The sequence below is a fragment of the Haliotis rubra genome, unplaced genomic scaffold, assembly GCF_003918875.1.
Source record: "Haliotis rubra isolate DU_JTF1 unplaced genomic scaffold, ASM391887v1 Scf106, whole genome shotgun sequence".
NCBI classification, from domain to species: Eukaryota; Metazoa; Mollusca; class Gastropoda; order Lepetellida; family Haliotidae; genus Haliotis; species Haliotis rubra.
Genome location: NW_025764959.1, coordinates 677,100 through 697,216, shown reverse-complemented (window position 1 = coordinate 697,216; position 20,117 = coordinate 677,100). Strand labels below are relative to the sequence as shown.

At 40.9% G+C, this 20,117-nt stretch overlaps 1 protein-coding gene across 1 annotated transcript; it reads right to left on the bottom strand.

Annotated features, from left to right (window-relative positions):
• Positions 1-1,526: 1,526 nt before the first annotated feature.
• On the bottom strand, positions 1,527-11,952 carry LOC124277758 (GATA zinc finger domain-containing protein 14-like). Its single transcript, XM_046713485.1, has 7 exons — positions 11,807-11,952; positions 11,046-11,175; positions 5,725-5,744; positions 4,870-5,031; positions 3,307-3,453; positions 2,170-2,551; positions 1,527-2,060 (listed from the first exon to the last, which is right to left on the bottom strand). Exons 1-7 carry the CDS (start codon positions 11,950-11,952, stop codon positions 1,527-1,529), a joined length of 1,521 nt encoding a protein of 506 aa, XP_046569441.1.
• Between the last annotated feature and the right edge of the window lie 8,165 nt (positions 11,953-20,117).

The window sequence follows — 20,117 nt, the reverse complement described above, 5'->3', positions numbered from 1 at the left end:
ACATCCTTTGTGTCTTGTCACCTAAAAAACCCGCGAGTTTGGCCACGCCCTTACCTGTCACCTACGGCTTTCAGTGGCGCAGTGTCGGAAGGTTTGTAAAATAAAATCATTATAAACTAGATAAATACTATAATTGTTTTATAAAGACATTAACAGTTACGTTATCGAACCGTGTAATTAATTCCAGCGAAAATATATAGTTGGATCTATCAAAAGGATGGCACAGTTCGGTATCACGATGCATGTGGAGTTATATGCAGCTATATTTCAACTATCAATGAATACAAAAAGTTAGGGATCTGTGGTTAGCAGTATACACCGGGCAATCTGATATAATTGCTGAGAGAATACAATTGTTAATTGCTTTACATTTTCTTTGTTGTTTGTTGGCATCATAGGTGTTATGCTCCCGCTACACCTGTTAGTTTCAACGTGTTAATCAACAAGTAGCAAAATTTGGATGTTGACACCAAAGACAATGTAATAAGGAGACATATAACACTTTCACATTCATTTTTGTTAAAATGAAGTATCTAAAAAAATATCATTAACGTATCATTCTGATTTACATTTTGTCCAAAACTGAGGTTAAATAGCATAATACTAACTAAAAATATGGGAAGTTTCATTAGTTATAAAAAAAGGTGAATGCGTAATAGCAACTAGACTTTGCGGAACACCAAGGAGCAGGTGTTATACAAATATTCTCCACGGATGTAAAACCATTTCGTCTATGTCCATTTCGTTCCATGATCAGAACATTACAAAAAGCAAATGGAATTCCAATATTAAGTTCGTGGAAGGTTTGTCACCAAACGTTTCGTTATCCAGAAATAAATAACATACTGGGACAAAACCCGATGTTTCATGTTCAAACGAGGTCAGACTACTTACTGATGCAGCACACCTGCCCACTAGGACAAAAGCGACCCGAAACACTCCCGAAACGGTTGCAGTTACTGGTTGCAACACATAAGAGTATGGGTCCGATGCAAGCTGAAAGAAAACGTTCATCAAAGGGAATACAGCTGTTTCCTTACTTTACTTCGGAAATGTCCTTTTTATTTGATGTCACCCATGTGGTAATACCACAAAACACAGACATTTCTTCATCCAGTCATTTAGTTTATGGACCACTCCCTTTTCATGACACTTTTAAACCAGGACAGGTTAGATAATGAACGTTGATAAGAAGATTCTTCAAAATCAAATGAAAAACTTGAAAACCTTTCACTGTCGTGTGCCTATAACACATTCATCAAAACGTCTTTGAGATTCATTAGCCTTTCACTTTTTATCTGGCTATATTTTGATGTCAGACAAACTGGACGGTTTGAATAACAATTCTATGTCAAAATAAGTGACAAATATGTGAATCATGACAATGATCTTGAGGACTATGAAACAGCTTGTTCACTGAATATTTACTAAAAATAATATATCTGTTTCGGAAAATGTATATGATGAATTTAGAAGGGTGAGGTTCCCTACTTAAACACAGTCTTTGCATTATTTGCTCATAACACTTACGTTGCAAAGTTGTAGTTGTTGTTGTAGTTGTTGGTGTTGTAGTTGTTGCTTGGGTTGTAGATGTTGGTGTTGTAGATGTTGTTTGGGTGCTTGTTGTTGGGGCTGTAGTTGTTGATTGGGTGGTTGTTGTTGGGGCTGTAGTTGTTGATTGGGTGGTTGTTGTTGGGGCTGTAGTTGTTGATTGGGTGGTTGTTGTTGGGGCTGTAGTTGTTGATTGGGTGGTTGTTGTTGTGACTGTAGTTGTTGATTGGGTGGTTGTTGTTGGGGCTGTAGTTGTTGATTGGGTGGTTGTTGTTGGGGCTGTAGTTGTTGACTGGGTGGTTGTTGTTGGGGCTGTAGTTGTTGATTGTGTAGTTGTTGTTGGGGCTGTAGTTGTTGATTGGGTGGTTGTTGTTGGGGCTGTAGTTGTTGATTGGGTGGTTGTTGTCTGGGTTGTAGTTGTTGATTGGGTGGTTGTTGTTGGGGCTGTAGTTGTTGATTGGGTGGTTGTTGTTGGGGCTGTAGTTGTTGATTGGGTGGTTGTTGTGGGGCTGTAGTTGGGATTGGGTGTTGTTGTTGACTGTAGTTGTTGATTGGGCGGTTGTTGTTGGGGCTGTAGTTGTTGATTGGGTGGTTGTTGTTGGGGCTGTAGTTGTTGACTGGGTTGTTGTTGTTGGGGCTGTAGTTGTTGATTGTGTAGTTGTTGTTGGGGCTGTAGTTGTTGATTGGGTGGTTGTTGTTGGGGCTGTAGTTGTTGATTGGGTGGTTGTTGTTGGGGTTGTAGTTGTTGATTGGGTGGTTGTTGTTGGGGCTGTAGTTGTTGATTGGGTGGTTGTTGTTGGGGCAGTAGTTGTTGATTGGGTGGTGGTTGTTGGGGCTGTGGTTGTTGATTGGGTGGTTGTTGTTGGGGCTCTGGTTGTTGATTGGGTGGTTGTAGTTGGGGCTGTAGTTGTTGATTGGGTGGTTGTTGTCGGGGTTGTGGTTGTTGATTGGGTGGTTGTTGTCGGGGTTGTGGTTGTTGATTGGGTGGTTGTTGTTGGGGCTGCTCAAACAACGACAGAAAGACTACTTACTGATGCAGCACACTTCCCCACTTGCACACATGCGACCAGTAACAACTCCAACAGGGTTACATTGAACAGTTGCTACACAGGTCAAGGACCCAGTGCAAGCTGAAAATAAAACGTTAATCAAAGCAAATACATGTTTCCTTACTTTACCACGGAAATGTCCTTTTCGGTTTTTGTCACTCGTGTATTAAGAATGTGGCGATTTGTTTACAAATTACATGCAGTACTTCATGTGGTCATTTAGTTGATGGATCACTCCCTTTTCGTGCTATTTTCAAACAGGAGGGAGCTAAGTAATTAATCTGATGTAAACTGGAAAACCCTGTACTGTTGTTCTCACTGCTGTGTGTCTATAGCACATTCATCAGAATGCCTGTGAGATTCTTCAGCCTTTCGTTTTTATGCTGGTTTTCCATATTTTACTTTCTAAGGTCAAATATGTGGTCTATTAATGGGGTACCTAAAATTAAGTATGGGTGAAGTGCAATGCTATGCACGTTGTAAAAACATTTACCAAAGATAAAACCTCTTTTCAGTCATTTGCATATTTTGTTTTACTGGAATGTTTAATGAACAATTTATGTCAAAGAAAACGACAAATACGTCCATCACAACCATAATCATGAGGACTTGAAAATTGCATGAAGAATTTAGAAGGGCTAACATTCCAACTGAGAAATAGTCTACTTAACTATAGTCGACTTTACCATAATTTCATTACACTTACGTGGCAATGTCGTTGTTGGAGTGGTAGTTGTTGTTGGCGTTGTAGTTGTTGTTGTTGTAGTTGTTGTTGTTGTGGTTGTAGGTGTTGGGGTGGTGGTTGTTATGGTAGTTGTTGTGATTGTAGTTGTTGTTGGTAAGGTCAGGGACGCTGAAACAGCACAATGGATGGCATGAAAATACAGCTCCTTACCATTCGAATGGTACATAATGGTTTAATTTAAATGTAAAATGTGATGCGTTGCTATTTTCAGCTACACAGTTCCACGCCCTGAAGCAACAATTCATCAAGAATAATTTAGGCTGAAAGGTTAGTGTCTACCATTTAGAGAAACCTTCATGCAAATGTGTTATCAATAGGCTTTAAAGCCATCATGCAATTCACTGTATATCCTTCACTCTAACAAATGGTGAACACAAATAGGTTCCACTATCTCTGAACACAAAAAGTATACGGTACAAATAAATGGGGCTAAATGTATCTTGAACACATTAGAAAACCTGGAACAATTATCCTGGTTACACTTTGAGCAAACAATCATCTTATTGAAAGACGCCCCAACAATAATTACCATGGTACACAGTTATAACATATAGAATCATATGGCACACTCACTGTTAATTGTCTCTGCGAATAACTTTAAATGTTGACAAGTACATAGCAAACAGAGTCAGATAGAATTTGGATAAGTTATTTCTCTTAAAGTGTACTATCTTTACTTCCTGAATATTAACGTATCCGTATGATTCACATTATGACCTGCATTGTTTCGGAGAAAAATATATATAACATAGTGTGAAGAAGGCTTATGTTTTATTCTCAAACAACGTCAGACTACTTACCGACGCAGCACACTTCCCCACTTGCACACATACGGCCAGTAACAACTCCAACAGGGTTACATTGAACAGTTGCTACACAGGTCAAGGCCCCAGTGCAAGCTGAAAATAAAACGTTTATCAAAGCAAATACATGTTTCCTTACTTTACCACGGAAATGTCCTTTTCGGTTTTTGTCACTCGTGTATTAAGAATGTGGCGATTTGTTTACAAATTACATGCAGTACTTCATGTGGTCATTTAGTTGATGGATCACTCCCGTTTCGTGCTATTTTCAAACAGGAGGGAGCAAAGTAATTAATCTGATGTAAACTGGAAGACCCTGTACTGTTGTTCTCACTGCTGTGTGTCTATAGCACATTCATCAGAATGCCTGTGAGATTCTTCAGCCTTTCGTTTTTATGCTGGTTTTCCATATTTTACTTTCTAAGGTCAAATATGTGGTATATTAATGGGGTACCTAAAATTAAGTATGGATGAAGTGCAATGCTATGCACGTTGTAAAAACATTTACTAAAGATAAAACCTCTTTTCAGTCATTTGCATATTTTGTTTTACTGGAATGTTTAATGAACAATTTATGTCAAAGAAAACGACAAATACGTCCATCACAACCATAATCATGAGGACTTGAAAATTGCATGAAGAATTTAGAAGGGTTAACATTCCAACTGAGAAATAGTCTACTTAACTATAGTCGACTTCACCATAATTTCATTACACTTACGTGGCAATGTCGTTGTTGGAGTGGTAGTTGTTGTTGGCGTTGTAGTTGTTGTTGGCGTTGTAGTTGTTGTTGGCGTTGTAGTTGTTGTGGTTGTAGGTGTTGGGGTGGTGGTTGTTATGGTAGTTGTTGTGATTGTAGTTGTTGTTGGTAAGGTCAGGGACGCTGAAACAGCACAATGGATGGCATGAAAATACAGCTCCTTACCATTCTAATGGTACATAATGGTTTAATTTAAATGTAAAATGTGATGCGTTGCTATTTTCAGCTACACAGTTCCACGCCCTGAAGCAACAATTCATCAAGAATAATTTAGGCTGAAAGGTTAGTGTATACCATTTAGAGAAACCTTCATGCAAATGTGTTATCAATAGGCTTTAAAGCCATCATGCAATTCACTGTATATCCTTCACTCTAACAAATGGTGAACACAAATAGGTTCCACTATCTCTGAACACAAAAAGTATACGGTACAAATAAATGGGGCTAAATGTATCTTGAACACATTAGAAAACCTGGAACAATTATCCTGGTTACACTTTGAGCAAACAATCATCTTATTGAAAGACGCCCCAACAATAATTACCATGGTACACAGTTATAACATATAGAATCATATGGCACACTAACTGTTAATTGTCTCTGCGAATAACTTTAAATGTTGACAAGTACATAGCAAACAGAGTCAGATAGAATTTGGATAAGTTATTTCTCTTAAAGTGTACTATCTTTACTTCCTGAATATTAACGTATCCGTATGATTCACATTATGACCTGCATTGTTTCGGAGAAAAAATATATATAACATAGTGTGAAGAAGGCTTATGTTTTATTCTCAAACAACGTCAGACTACTTACCGACGCAGCACACTTCCCCACTTGCACACATACGGCCAGTAACAACTCCAACAGGGTTACATTGAACAGTTGCTACACAGGTCAAGGCCCCAGTGCAAGCTGAAAATAAAACGTTTATCAAAGCAAATACATGTTTCCTTACTTTACCACGGAAATGTCCTTTTCGGTTTTTGTCACTCATGTATTAAGAATGTGGCGATTTGTTTACAAATTACATGCAGTACTTCATGTGGTCATTTAGTTGATGGATCACACCCTTTCGTGCTATTTTCAAACAGGAGGGAGCAAAGTAATTAATCTGATGTAAACTGGAAAACCCTGTACTGTTGTTCTCACTGCTGTGTGTCTATAGCACATTCATCAGAATGCCTGTGAGATTCTTCAGCCTTTCGTTCTTATGCTGGTTTTCCATATTTCATTTTCTAAGGTCAAATATGTGGTCTATTAATGGGGTACCTAAAATTAAATATGGGTGAAGTGCAATGCTATGCACGTTGTAAAAACATTTACCAAAGATAAAACCTCTTTTCAGTCATTTGCATATTTTGTTTTACTGGAATGTTTAATGAACAATTTATGTCAAAGAAAACGACAAATACGTCCATCACAACCATAATCATGAGGACTTGAAAATTGCATGAAGAATTTAGAAGGGCTAACATTCCAACTGAGAAATAGTCTACTTAACTATAGTCGACTTTACCATAATTTCATTACACTTACGTGGCAATGTCGTTGTTGGAGTGGTAGTTGTTGTTGGTGTTGTAGTTGTTGTTGGCGTTGTAGTTGTTGTTGGCGTTGTAGTTGTTGTTGGCGTTGTAGTTGTTGTGGTTGTAGGTTGTAGTTGTTGTTATGGTAGTTGTTGTGATTGTAGTTGTTGTTGGTAAGGTCAGGGACGCTGAAACAGCACAATGGATGGCATGAAAATACAGCTCCTTACCATTCGAATGGTACATAATGGTTTAATTTAAATGTAAAATGTGATGCGTTGCTATTTTCAGCTACACAGTTCCACGCCCTGAAGCAACAATTCATCAAGAATAATTTAGGCTGAAAGGTTAGTGTATACCATTTAGAGAAACCTTCATGCAAATGTGTTATCAATAGGTTTTAAAGCCATCATGCAATTCACTGTATATCCTTCACTCTAACAAATGGTGAACTCAAATAGGTTCCACTATCTCTGAACACAAAAAGTATACGGTACAAATAAATGGGCTAAATGTATCTTGAACACATTAGAAAACCTGGAACAATTATCCTGGTTACACTTTGAGCAAACAATCATCTTATTGAAAGACGCCCCAACAATAATTACCATGGTACACAGTTATAACATATAGAATCATATGGCACACTAACTGTTAATTGTCTCTACCAGTAACTTTAAATGTTGACAAGTATATAGTAAACAGAGTCAGATAGAATTTGGATAAGTTATTTCTCTTAAAGTGTACTATCTTTACTTCCTGATTATTAACGTATCCGTATGATTCACATTATGACCTGCATTGTTTCGGAGAAAAAAATATATATATTACATAGTGTGAAGAAGGCTTATGTTTTATTCTCAAAAAACGTCAGACTACTTACCGACGCAGCACACTTCCCCACTTGCACACATGCGACCAGTAACAACTCCAACAGGGTTACATTGAACAGTTGCTACACAGGTCAAGGACCCAGTGCAAGCTGAAAATAAAACGTTCATCAAAGCAAATACATGTTTCCTTACTTTGCCACGGAAATGTCTTTTTCGGTTTTTGTCACTCATGTATTAAAAATGTGGCGATTTGTTTACTGATTACATGCAGTACTTCATGTGGTCATTTAGTTGATGGATCACTCCCTTTTCGTGCTATTTTCAAACAGGAGGGAGCTAAGTAATTAATCTGATGTAAACTGGAAAACCCTGTACTGTTGTTCTCGCTGCTGTGTGTCTATAGCACATTCATCAGAATGCCTGTGAGATTCTTCAGCCTTTCGTTTTTATGCTGGTTTTCCATATTTCATTTTCTTAGGTCAGACAAATGTGTGGTCTATTCATGGGGTACCTAAAATGAACTATGGGTGAAGTGCAATGCTATGCACGTTGTAAAAACATTTACTAAAGATAAAACCTCTTTTCAGTCATTTGCATATTATGTTTTACTGGAATGTTTAATGAACAATTTATGTCAAAGAAAACGACAAATACGTCCATCACAACCATAATCATGAGGACTTGAAAATTGCATGAAGAATTTAGAAGGGCTAACATTCCAACTGAGAAATAGTCTACTTAACTATAGTCGACTTTACCATAATTTCATTACACTTACGTGGCAATGTCGTTGTTGGAGTGGTAGTTGTTGTAGTTGTTGTGGTGGTGGTTGTTGTGGTAGTTGTTGTGGTTGTAGTTGTTGTTGTTAAGACCGAGGACGCTGAAACAGCACAATGGATGGCATGAAAATACAGCTCTTTACCATTATAACGGTACGTAATGGTTAAATGTGAATATGAAATGTGAACTCATTACTTATGTTCAGCTGCACAAGTCCACGCCCTGAAGCAACAGTTTATCAAATGAGATTAAGGCTGAAAGGTTAGCATCTAATATTTATGAGAAACCTTCAACGGGCTCTAAGCAACAATGCAACTGACTGTCTATCCTTCGCACTTATCAAATGCTCTTTGAACACGAAAAGTATAGGGTACAAATAAATGGAAATAATTTCTCTTGTACACATTAGGAAATTGGAACAATTACCTGGTTATACTTTGTGCAAACAATCATGTTACTTAAAGTTACAATAGTTACTATGGTAAATGGTAACACATAAAATCAGATTTCACACTAAGTGTCCATTGTTCCTATGAGTATAATTACATTTTGACAGCAAGTCATATAACATTTGGACAAATCATTTTCTTTAAAGCAAAGTATATTTACTTGCTGATAATTAACGTTACCTTGTGATTCACCAACACAAACGTCAAATAGCATAATAGCAGCTACAAATCTTGGAAATGTCATAAGTTTCAAACAGCATAATATCACCCGATTTTGGTCGTTTTCAAAATACCATGCATTACAGACAGAACATTTTCCATTCTGTTCAAGGTGCTGATTGACAGAAAATATTCAGATTTTAGATATATGAGAGGCTATCAAAATGTAGTGAGCCTCACCAAGAAAATTATTCAAATGCAGCTGTTTCTATGTTTTATTTTTCTACATATTATCTGTCAACCTCAAGCAAATTGGTTTTGGTAGGTTCCAGCCTCACGATCCCCATTTGGTTTGCCTTTTTATCTTGGTACCCCTCAAAAACGCAAAATATGAAATGAAAGCATCACAAACTTCAGGAAACAAAATATGCAAGAAACATTTTGTGTGCTTGAGAAACTACAAACGCTTGTTAAAGTGACTCCCCCTTTATGTTTACTGAAAGAGCCTGCTTTGGAGACACAGCCCACCCCTTTCAAATGACGTAATCATAAGGACATAACTTATTCTGATGTTTTCACTTATTCATACATGATGCCAAGGGTTCAAACTAAATACTTATGGTCACACAAGTGTCAGCTCTCAATATATTGTAGACAGGGGTAGCTTGACTATCTGGACACAATGTTTTTGAAAGACTGAAATGTGAGGGTGTCCTTAAAAACAGCCTCCGTCTCAATCTTAAATCAAGAAATCCAAATCTTTTTTGATTATGATGGGAAGTCATCCAATACGATGCTGAACATATTTCATATGATATCAACTGAGGGCATACCATTTTCATTTTCTGCATTTTTTTTAAAAATATACCCCAATGATTTGCGATGACTAATATCTCGTTAACAACATTACCGGTATATGTGAAATTCTGGATCTGGCCTTGCTAATGATTCCTTCAAAATACAATGGAAGTTTTTGAAACATTGTATATCTAGAATATAGTTAGGCTCACTACGTTTGGATAGCAACATTGAAAAAAGCAACATATCATTACACGTCTGAAAGCAATTAATTGATTTACCGTAAAACATCGAGTCAGACAATACTTTCGTTTTGTATAAATCACTTTTGCAATTTTTACCCTTTTTTTGATATATTTACTGAGCGAACGAATATTATGAGGGATATTGTTGTACGGTATGCATTTGTTGTTGTGCAGTCTAAGGTGGGGGGTTGGGGGGTTGGTTGGAGGGTAGGGGTATATTCGATGATATCCGGACACTGTAACTTTGTCATATAGACAAACGAGCTGCTTGACCTCGTGTTTTACCGATGCCATCCCGTCAAATGGTTGGCTTCCCCGAGCAGTGAATATCTGGTAATTTTACATGTTGTTTGAATGCCAATCAACCTTTCAGAAAGACAAATGGAATACGCCAATGCCTCTAAGGGGCTATTCTTTCCATTGCTATGAAATATTACTCATTCAGATTTCACAAAATGGTGACAACTTGACAACTGCATCTGCGTGCTGCACTATTACGGGCAGATTAATAACATATTGCGTGAACCTAGTTAAAATGTTTCGAGAAATATGAACGTTGACACACTTCTGTACATAATGTCAAGCAGTCATGAGGTCTACAACTCCACATACAACAGAATCGTGGCGCATACAATTGTAGACAAACGATGCACTAAATGCGACCCATTTGATCAAGACATATGTGTGTTAAGAGACAAACGCTTAGTCTCTGAAAATTTGAAAGAAACAAAGACCTCAATTAAGATTGAAATGGGACGTTCTTACTCACGTCAATAATCCGACAAACAGGATTCCAGTGACATCGTTTACCGTCATATCTATACAATCGGTGAGCAACCCTGCACAAGCAAGTGTATTTCAAAACGTTTTCGACGTATTCACTGGACGTGCACATAACTTCGTGAGTGCTTGCAAATTCGTGACATTATTGAATCGAAATCATGGCTCAAAATCGGGCTCCAAAGCAGTGGCAGTTGACCAAACACGAAACCATAAACTCTTTTGAAAACTGGCGACAGAATCTAGTTTATATCTTGTCATTAGATGACAATTTCGCCCCTTTTCTCGCAAAAGACTTCACGTGGGAGAACAAAACTGCCGTCAATCCTACTCGGGGCTTACATAATGATGGCGGAAATGTCCCACAACAACGTAGAAAAACAGCAGCGCAGAAAAAAAGGGCATCTAGACTTGATGCTCGGTCAAATTGCGAATTATTCTAGTGTGATATCCAGAAATTCTGTCATCAAAAACTCCACGTCTGTTCACGACATATGGCAGAAGGTCAGACAGCATTATGGGTTCCATTCAACTGGATCCCATTTCCTAGATATTGTTGACATAAACCTTCAGACAGAGGAACGTCCTGAGGACTTGTATCAACGGCTTCTTGCTTTTATAGAAGACAACCTTCTCACTACCGGATGTGGCATTCAACACCATGGTCTGGAACCAGTTGTTGACGAAGATCTCTCCCCTACCATGGAACATACGATTGTTGTGTTGTGATTACAGTTGATCCATCCTGGTCTTCCTCAACTTGTTAAGCAAAAGTATGGGCCCGAAGTCCGTAATAAAACTCTGGCATCACTAAAACCTGAGATTTCACAAGCCCTATCTTCGTTCTTGGACGAACTGCGTAGCATTGAAGACACTAAAGCCTTTAGACCTTATACGCCCTCCTACCCAAACAACAGACAGCCTCCCACTAGTCGCAACCAGATGTCTGAGAAAGGTAACCCTTCAGTGGGTATATTCTGTATCTTGTGCACAACAGCCGAGCGTCCAGTTTATAATACCCATTACCTCAGGAGTTGCAGATACCTCCCGGATTACGACAAGCGTATGATGTCTGGCAGTTCCAGATTTATTGGCGTGAAGGAGGACAACACTGGTGAGTGCTCAGACGATGATCAGGAAGAAGAACAGAACCTCTTATTCGATCATCCCAGCATTAAACGTATCAGTGTTGAACCCTCTCCATACCTCAACGCTTTTTATGAGCACCACCCAGTTCGACTAACTTTAGACACCGGTGCTACGACCAACATGCCAGAGAGTTTATTTTGCCAGAGCCATTGATCTTCCCATTACTAGTGCATCCCAACGAGCGTGACAAGCCGATGGTGTTACTCCACTGGGAGTAGTTGAAGAAGTCCACTGCACGTTGACCAGAGAAGACGATTCTTTCCGACATGATGCCCTCGTTGTCAAACAGCTTGATGTCGACATCCTTGCAGGAATTCCTTTCCATAAAAGCAATGATATTGCTACTCGACCTGCCAAGAACCGAATCGTTATCAAGGGGTCGAACGCCATTTATTACCGACAACAACATAGCAGTCATGCCACGGCTAGACTCACTCCCATCAGACTACTCTCCTGCCAAAGGAGTACATAGACGTTGATGTTCCCAAGGACAGTGTGCCCGGCCTTGACTGGGCTCTAGAACCAAGGCTTGATTGTCCTTGCAATGAGGGCACACCACATGAGAAGGCTTGGCCTCCATGTCAGCCCAGTACATCTGTAGGTAACAAAATCAGGATCACGAATACCACTACCGGCGAAACTACCCTCAAGGGTCATGAACACCTTTGCCAGATCAGACGCATCACAAAACCTATTCAGGCTGATGCGCATCCTGTGAGCATGCCAGGACCCAATGCAGATCCAGTACTTCCATGGTCCAAGGACATATCGCTTGATCCAGACAACATCCTTGACCCTGAAATGGTTAGTAAATTTACTGATCTCCATGAGGAATATGATCAAGTGTTTCATCCATCAGTGTCAAAGTACAATGGTGTTGGTGGAAACGTGCAGGCTGTTGTGAACATGGGCCCAACCTTGCCTCCTCAACGAAAAAGCCGTCTCCCGCACTATAGCCGAGATGCCTTGAATGAACTACAATGTAAGTTTGATGAGCTGGAAAAGGAGGGTGTTTTCGCCAAGCCCGAGCAGGTCAACGTCAAGGTCGAATACCTCGAGCAATATGTCTTTCTTGGTTCGAAAACCAAATGGCGGGAGTAGGTTAGTGACTTCCTTTGGAGAGGTTGGACAGTATTGCAAACCACAACCTGCCCTTATGCCCAGCGTCGACAATGTGATCAGAGATATTGGCAAGTGGCGGTTCATTGTCAAAACCGACTTACTGAAGTCATTTTATCAAATACCTTTGTCTCACAACTCCATGAAATATTGTGGGGTTGTCACTCCTTTCAAAGGAATACGGATGTACACACGCTGTGCTATGGGGATGCCGGGTTCAGAGGCTTACCTTGAGGAACTGATGTCATGAGTGCTTGGTCATCTTGTTCAGGAAGGACGTGTGATCAAACTGGCTGATGATTTGTTTTGTGGTGGGGATACAGCTGAAGAAGCTCTACATAACTGGCGCCTTGTCCCCACTGCCTTACATGGCAATAACCTTTGCCTCAGCGCCTCCAAAACAGTAATTTGCACCAAATCAACCAACATCTTGGGATGGATCTGGAGTAGTGGTTCCTAGACTGCAAGTCCACACAAGATTGCAGCTTTGTCTGCTGTGAAACCCCCAACCAATGTTCAAGGACTGCAATCTTTCATAGGCGCATTCAAGGTCTTAAGTCGTGCCCTGCATGGCTATGCGAAATTGATGTCCCCTTTGGATTCTGTCACAGCTGCACGACAGTCAAATGAGAAGATTTTATGGTCATCGCAGCATTCCGGGATGCCAAATCTGCATTGACCTCTTGCAAGACTATTGTTATACCTCGCCCGACAGATCACCTCTGTATTGTCACAGATGCGTCCATCAAAGCTCAAGGTGTTGCGGCTACGCTGTATGTGAACCGGAATGGAACGACCCATGTCGCTGGGTTTTTCAATGCCAAACTGAAAAAGCTTCAAATGCAATGGCTCCCATGTGAACTTGAAGCACTTGCTATTGGCACTTCTGTCAGGCACTTCGCCCCATACATCACGGCAGCATCATCCCAAACACAGATTCTCACGGATAGCAGACCCTGTGTTCAAGCCTTCAACAAGCTCAACCGTGGTTGTTTCTCTGCTAGAACCAGAGTCACTACATTTCTATCTATGGTCAGCAGATACCGTGTTACCATCACACACTTCGCTGGAGTTTCCAATATCCCCTCGGATTACATGAGTTGTCATCCTAGTGAGTGCACAGACCAGAGCTGCAAAGTTTGCAGGTTCATTGCGGAATCGACCGAGTCTGTGGTGTTCTCCCTCAGCGTTCGTGATGTTATTGAGAGTGGTGCCAAAATGCCATTTACAATTCATGCTGCGTGGCTTGCATCACAGCATGAGTGCCCTGACCTTAGACGTACACACTCTCATTATTCTCAAGGGACTCGCCCAAGTAAGAAGGTTACTGACATTTCTGATGTTAAACGGTACTTGAGAGTGACTACCACAGCAAATGATGGCCTCCTTGTTGTCAAAGACAACACACCATTCCAACTAGCACGGGAACGTATTGTTGTACCAAGAACAGTCCTTGATAGGCTCTTAACTGCCCTTCACATTCGCTTCAATCACCCCTCCTGCTATCAACTCAAGCAGATATTTAGCAGATATGTCTACGCCTTGGATATTGATAAAGCTACATCCCTGGCAACAGAAGTTTGCCATCACTGCATGTCTTTGAAGCGTATCCCTTCACAACTATATCCCCAGTCAACGAGAACTGTACCGGACATGGTATGTTCCACGTTTGCCGCAGACGTAATGAAACGTTATGGCCAGCTTATCTTTGTGCTCCATGAGACTGTTTCGTCTGTCACAAAATCTTGCATCATACCCAGTGAGAAACATGATGATCTGGGGAATGCCATCTTAATGCTTACGGCGGACCTCAAGCATTGCAGATCTGATGGATGCCTCGTCAGAGTGGATCCCGCACCTGGATTCATCTCACTTGCCAAGGATCCAAAATTGAACAAACAAGGCGTTTATTTGGAAATTAGTTCCCCGAAGAATCGTAACAAAAAACCCGTCGCAGAGAAAGCAACTAAGGAGCTGGGCCTGGAGTGTCTCCATTACAATCCCGAAGGGGGTCATCTCTCACCAGTTACTTTGAACCTTGCAACGGCCAATTTGAACTCCAGAATACGGAAAAAGGGACTTTCTGCTAGGAAGGTACTCACTCAAAGAGACCAAATCACCGGCGAAAACCTCCCTGTCTGCGACAGATAACTGATCCTTCAACAGTTATCTACTCGACAACAGAATCATTCCCCAAGCAGCAAATCAAAAGCTCGTGGTAGTCTTCGTTATGATCCTTGCGATGTCTCTGCAGGTGATTTGGTGTATCTCAAGTCTGACCGAGACAAAACTTGTGCTCGGAGCTAGTACATGGTCACGGCAGTGACAGACACGTGTCTTCAAATACCAATCTCAGTTTCGCTCGAGAGTATACGAGGTGCGGCCGTCAGACTTACCGGGTGATGCCAACTGTACTCAGAACCACTCCTAATGACCAAATCAGAGGCTTGACTGAACGTGACAATATTCAAGGTTTCACTCATTCCCAGTCGGCAAAGCTTCCCATCTGTCACCGACCTTGAGTGTACGATCCAGGCGGACCTGACCCCGCAACACTTGACCTCGAGTACCCCTCTAGTCAAGAGACTGTGGCAGACATATCAACCCCTTCGAGGCGATCTCGCCCCACCCGTGTGGCAACGATGTGGCGAGTGGGACTTGACTTAACGGCTGTTCGTTACTTGGTATAATTCATCACTTAAACATAGCATTGCCCAAGACATTACCTTTTGATGAACATTTAAAGATTATGTTCAACTGATTTGTTTTTTCCGCAAGGCAGGAGGAAGGGCGGTCACGCCATCACACGCTATCCGCGTTCGTTTCTTTTCCTTTGTACGGAATGGTATAGTTCACCATTCCTAGTTTTTGGTCTTGTCCATGTTATGGTTGCCGAATAAACCGCATGGTGTTTCAGAGATCGGTGTTGTTCATTGGCGAATGGTTTAACGCCGATTTTAGCAATATTCCAGCAATATCACTGTAGGGGCTTCACACCTTGTATCCATGTGGGGAATTGAACCTGGATCTTCAGTGTGACGAGCGGACGCTTTAATCATTGGGCTACCTCCATGTTCGGAACCCTGGTCCTAAATATATGTTTCGTGAGGCGCAATATCTGATGGTCACAATAAGGCCGCAGGAGCCAACAGAATCAAATCAAACATTTCTCCCTCAGCTCACCTAGGTTCAGTTTTTGATTGTCAGGCCACCTTAAGTACAATGCAGTAAATCTCTATACGGGAACAAATGTAGATTTCTTGCAAACCGTATAGGTTTCGGATTATATTCGCGCGTCACTAAACCTCCAAATGACCATGTTCTCACTACAATTCTCAATGCCCTACGCTTCACAGTGACGAAGCTGGTCTGTCCGATGCATCAGCTAACTGATTAACCCTTTCAACACCGCAGGCCGCTTAAGCGGCCACAACGTTATGAGTCCCCAGACACCGGAGGCCGGAGAAGCGGCCAGGCAGTAGTCACGTCAAAATGAGACATAATTTTAGGAACCTACCTGACTTATGATTCATATATTAAATCTATCACATTTCACAATGTCTGAAAACACTTATTAAATTTCAATTTATCATATATTATCAGCAGAATTAAAATTATAAATTATTTTTCGCAATGTTATTGAAAACAACGATTCTCGGACACATGCTTCTGCAGCGGGTCTACAATAACATTGTGAAAGAGCAAAGTAACGATGTTTCGAGGAATTCATTAAATAAATTGAATAAACTAATGAATAAAATCAACAACAACATTCATAAAAGTTGTCAAACGTACATATAAAATTACTATTTCCATCTTTTTGTGCGATCATGTAATGCAAATCAAGTCACTGACGAGTGACATCTCGGCTCTCGCCGCCTCAATCTTCACGCTCAGACACGATGTTTAATGCGAAAATATATACATGAAGCATTTTTTGTCACAGGTCATAACCTAGCACGATACGTCCAATAAGTTCCATAATTTACGTACAGGTAGCGATTTCTTGCTTAATATGTTCAGAATAGCATTATTTTACCCAAAACTTTTGTCTAAATCTGAAGGTTTTCGTTTACGAGGACGGTATCCATTGCCGTAATATGATTGGCTGCCTTAGGTCACGTGTCTGATTTTGACCAATCACGACCCTTATAGCAGACTGTGGCGAAAAAGCGTCATTAGAAACCAATCTTTATCCAATAAAATCGCTTCTTACAACTGTGAAAATACTCTTGGCAAGGGTACAGTGATATTGTTGATGTTCAGAGCTTTCGAACGATGCCCGCCATCAAACGATTCGCCTCGCATGTTATGCATACGAAGCTTCGAAAACGGAGGTATTTTCCGTTGTTATGTCATGTTACCGAGCGGAAAGCCACAGATATCGGGAAATAGGCGACCATACATATTATTTAAGAAATCTTTTTATAATAATTTTCTGATGACGTAAAAAATGAAAATATAAAAGAAAAAGGCACGGGCATGTTATCACATGTCACAAATGGAAAAAAATCGCCATAGTTTTTGCTTCTTTCGTGGTTTATCTGGACGTTATAAATGTAAGCTTGCATTTTCATTCAAAAATACATTTATTTAAGTTGTAGTTGTATTATTTGAATAATATTATAAAAATAAACTTCATATTTATCAACAGTAGGATTAGATCTTTTAAATGGTGTATGGGATGTAGTAGCAATAACGTTTTACAAGCTTATAATTTCCTTCATAATCATAGGCTTCATCTATGACCTCAGGGTCTCTGGGAACTCGGTGTCACGGCAGTAAATGCCTCTGGTTGACTGGTGTTGAAAGAGTTAAGAAATTAAACTAAAACTGATCTCTCAACTCAAGGACATGATGCTCCGACCCTTGAACAGTATATCAGAAGTGTCTGTAAAGTCCGATTATACAGGTTTAGTGTACTTCCTGCCATACACAGTGGAAGTTGGCGGTTACAGCTTCCTGGCCAGCCCTCTGAGAACATTTGATGTTTTTGCATGGTTCCAGTGTCGTATTCTTCATGATGAAGATCTCCCTGGTATTGGGCAGTTTCAACGGCTGATGGACCACCATCTTCAGCAGCATGGCGTAATCAGAGTTGCCTGCCCCTGTTGTATGTCGAGGAAGCTGAGTATCTGACTTATCATGCGGAGCGGGGGGTTAATAAATTGTTCAGTTATCCAAATCCTGCTGCGCTAACGCGTCTAACCCCGAGGTCATGGGATCCCAGATCCCAGATCATGGGATCGACTGTTGTATCTGGGTACCAGGTGGTTTACCATACTCGCGAACTGATCAACTTGATGATGACCCCATTTGTGGTCTAATAGTGTAAATAGATTGGGGTTCGGTTGCCATTCGTATATTGGGTTGATTTGCGATAGGCTGTTAGCGACTGTGTACATCCGTCAGACGTGCCGTGCTGATACAGTGAAGTTGAGTCCCAACGCCCTCTCCTAAATACCAGTCGCGACCTTGTCCATCTTGGAGCAGTGCCCACCAAAGTGATTTAAGTAGGTAACTGTTGTGCTGTTGTCGGAAAGGAATTGTATGTGCTTTCCAGCGATGTCGTACTGAAAGGATTCTATTGCCATACGGATAGTCTACAAGTCCAGCAATTGGATGATTCGTGTAACCTGGTTGTCCCAGATTCGTTGTGCCCCAGCCCAAGTGACTTGCATCTGTCCATGTTTGAGCACCGACAGGGTTGGTAATAGTGATGTGCCGTTCCGCTCCCCAACCAAATGATCCACCACCTGAACTCCGACTTCACCTCCTCATTCAACTGTAACGTGTCCTCCTCCCACGTCCGGTGCTTCGCTAGTGGTCCATACCGCGCAGCATATTTTACCTGGTATGGCGGCTTTTGTTAAGGATATACACAATCCCGCTACTTCTGGCATATAAAGTGTCTTTGTTCAAGTGAGTGAGTGAGTGAGTTGAGTTTTACGCCACACACAGCAATATTCCGGCTATATGGCGGCGGTCAGTAAACAATCGAGTCTGGACGAGATAATCCAGTGATCTACAGCATGAGCATCGATCTGCGCAAGTGGGAACCGATTGCATGTGTCAACCAAGTCAGCGAGACTGACCACCCGATCCCGTTAGTCGCCTCTTACGACAAGCATAGTCGCCTCTTTGTTCAAGAAATATCCAGGTCATGTCATAGGCCACGTAGTTTTATTGTGGTAATACGTAGTACCGGCGCTCTTTTGGATTCCCAGTAGATACTACGAAACCGTGATAGACCTTTATGGCGAGTGGCAGTTGGGAAACGCCGATAAATACGGGCAGCTTTCTACGGAAAAGAATACTAACGTATACTTGTGTATACAAGACGGCAGAGATTCACAAGGAGGCTCTCTGAACGGGTGCTTATTTGCAGTGTGTTAAGGAGAAGAATAGCCCCGCTGTGTACTTGAAGTCTCCCGGCTGAAAAGTGAAACGGAGTCACTTCCAACTCGTAACTGACAATATGTGTGTGAGGGAGTGAGTTAGTTTTACGCCGCACTCAGCAATATTCCAGCTATATGGCGCCGGTGATCTGTAAATAATCGGATCTGGACCAGACAATCCTGTGATCAACATCACGAGCATCGATCTACGAAATTGGGAACCAATGACATGTGTCAACCAAGTCAGCGAGCCTGACCACCCGATCCCGTTAGTCGCCTCTTACGACAAGCATGGGTTACTGAAAATCAATATTCTAAACCGGATCTTCACGGGTACCCCTCTATGATGATCAGACAAATCGTCTCTTATCCCGGCTCTTGGAATAAGAATTAAACCTTTCCTATCTGCTGCTAACATTGAACCAGACAATATATTTCCTATTTCCTATCCGCCTGCTTTCTTCATCTCCTTAGCAATTGCTGAGGCTACAAGTAAACCTAACACTGGCCACATTTACGAAATTAGAAACAAATGAATTTCAGTACAGACAAGGATTTGATCAATTAAGTAAATACAATGCATAAACATCCTTATTTACAAGTGGATCCAATGATGGTGGTGCAGTTGCTTCTGCCCAATGGATCCAGAACAATATCTTCTCGATTACCTGACAACAGCTCTATATTGAGCAACCGTCATCTTAATAGCACTTAAACATATCAATAAACACTCCAAATATACAAATATATATCATATTTTATCACTTTCTTGCCTTCAGGCTATTAAAAATTGTCTTGTAAGCATAAAATATATAGGTTTTAAAACTTAGTGAGTGAGTGAGTGAGTTTGGTTTTACGCCGCTTTTAGCAATATTCCAGCAATATCACGGCGGGGGACACCAGAAATGAGCTTCACACATTGTACCCATGTGGGGAATCGAACCCGGGTCTTCGGCGTGACGAGCGAACGCTT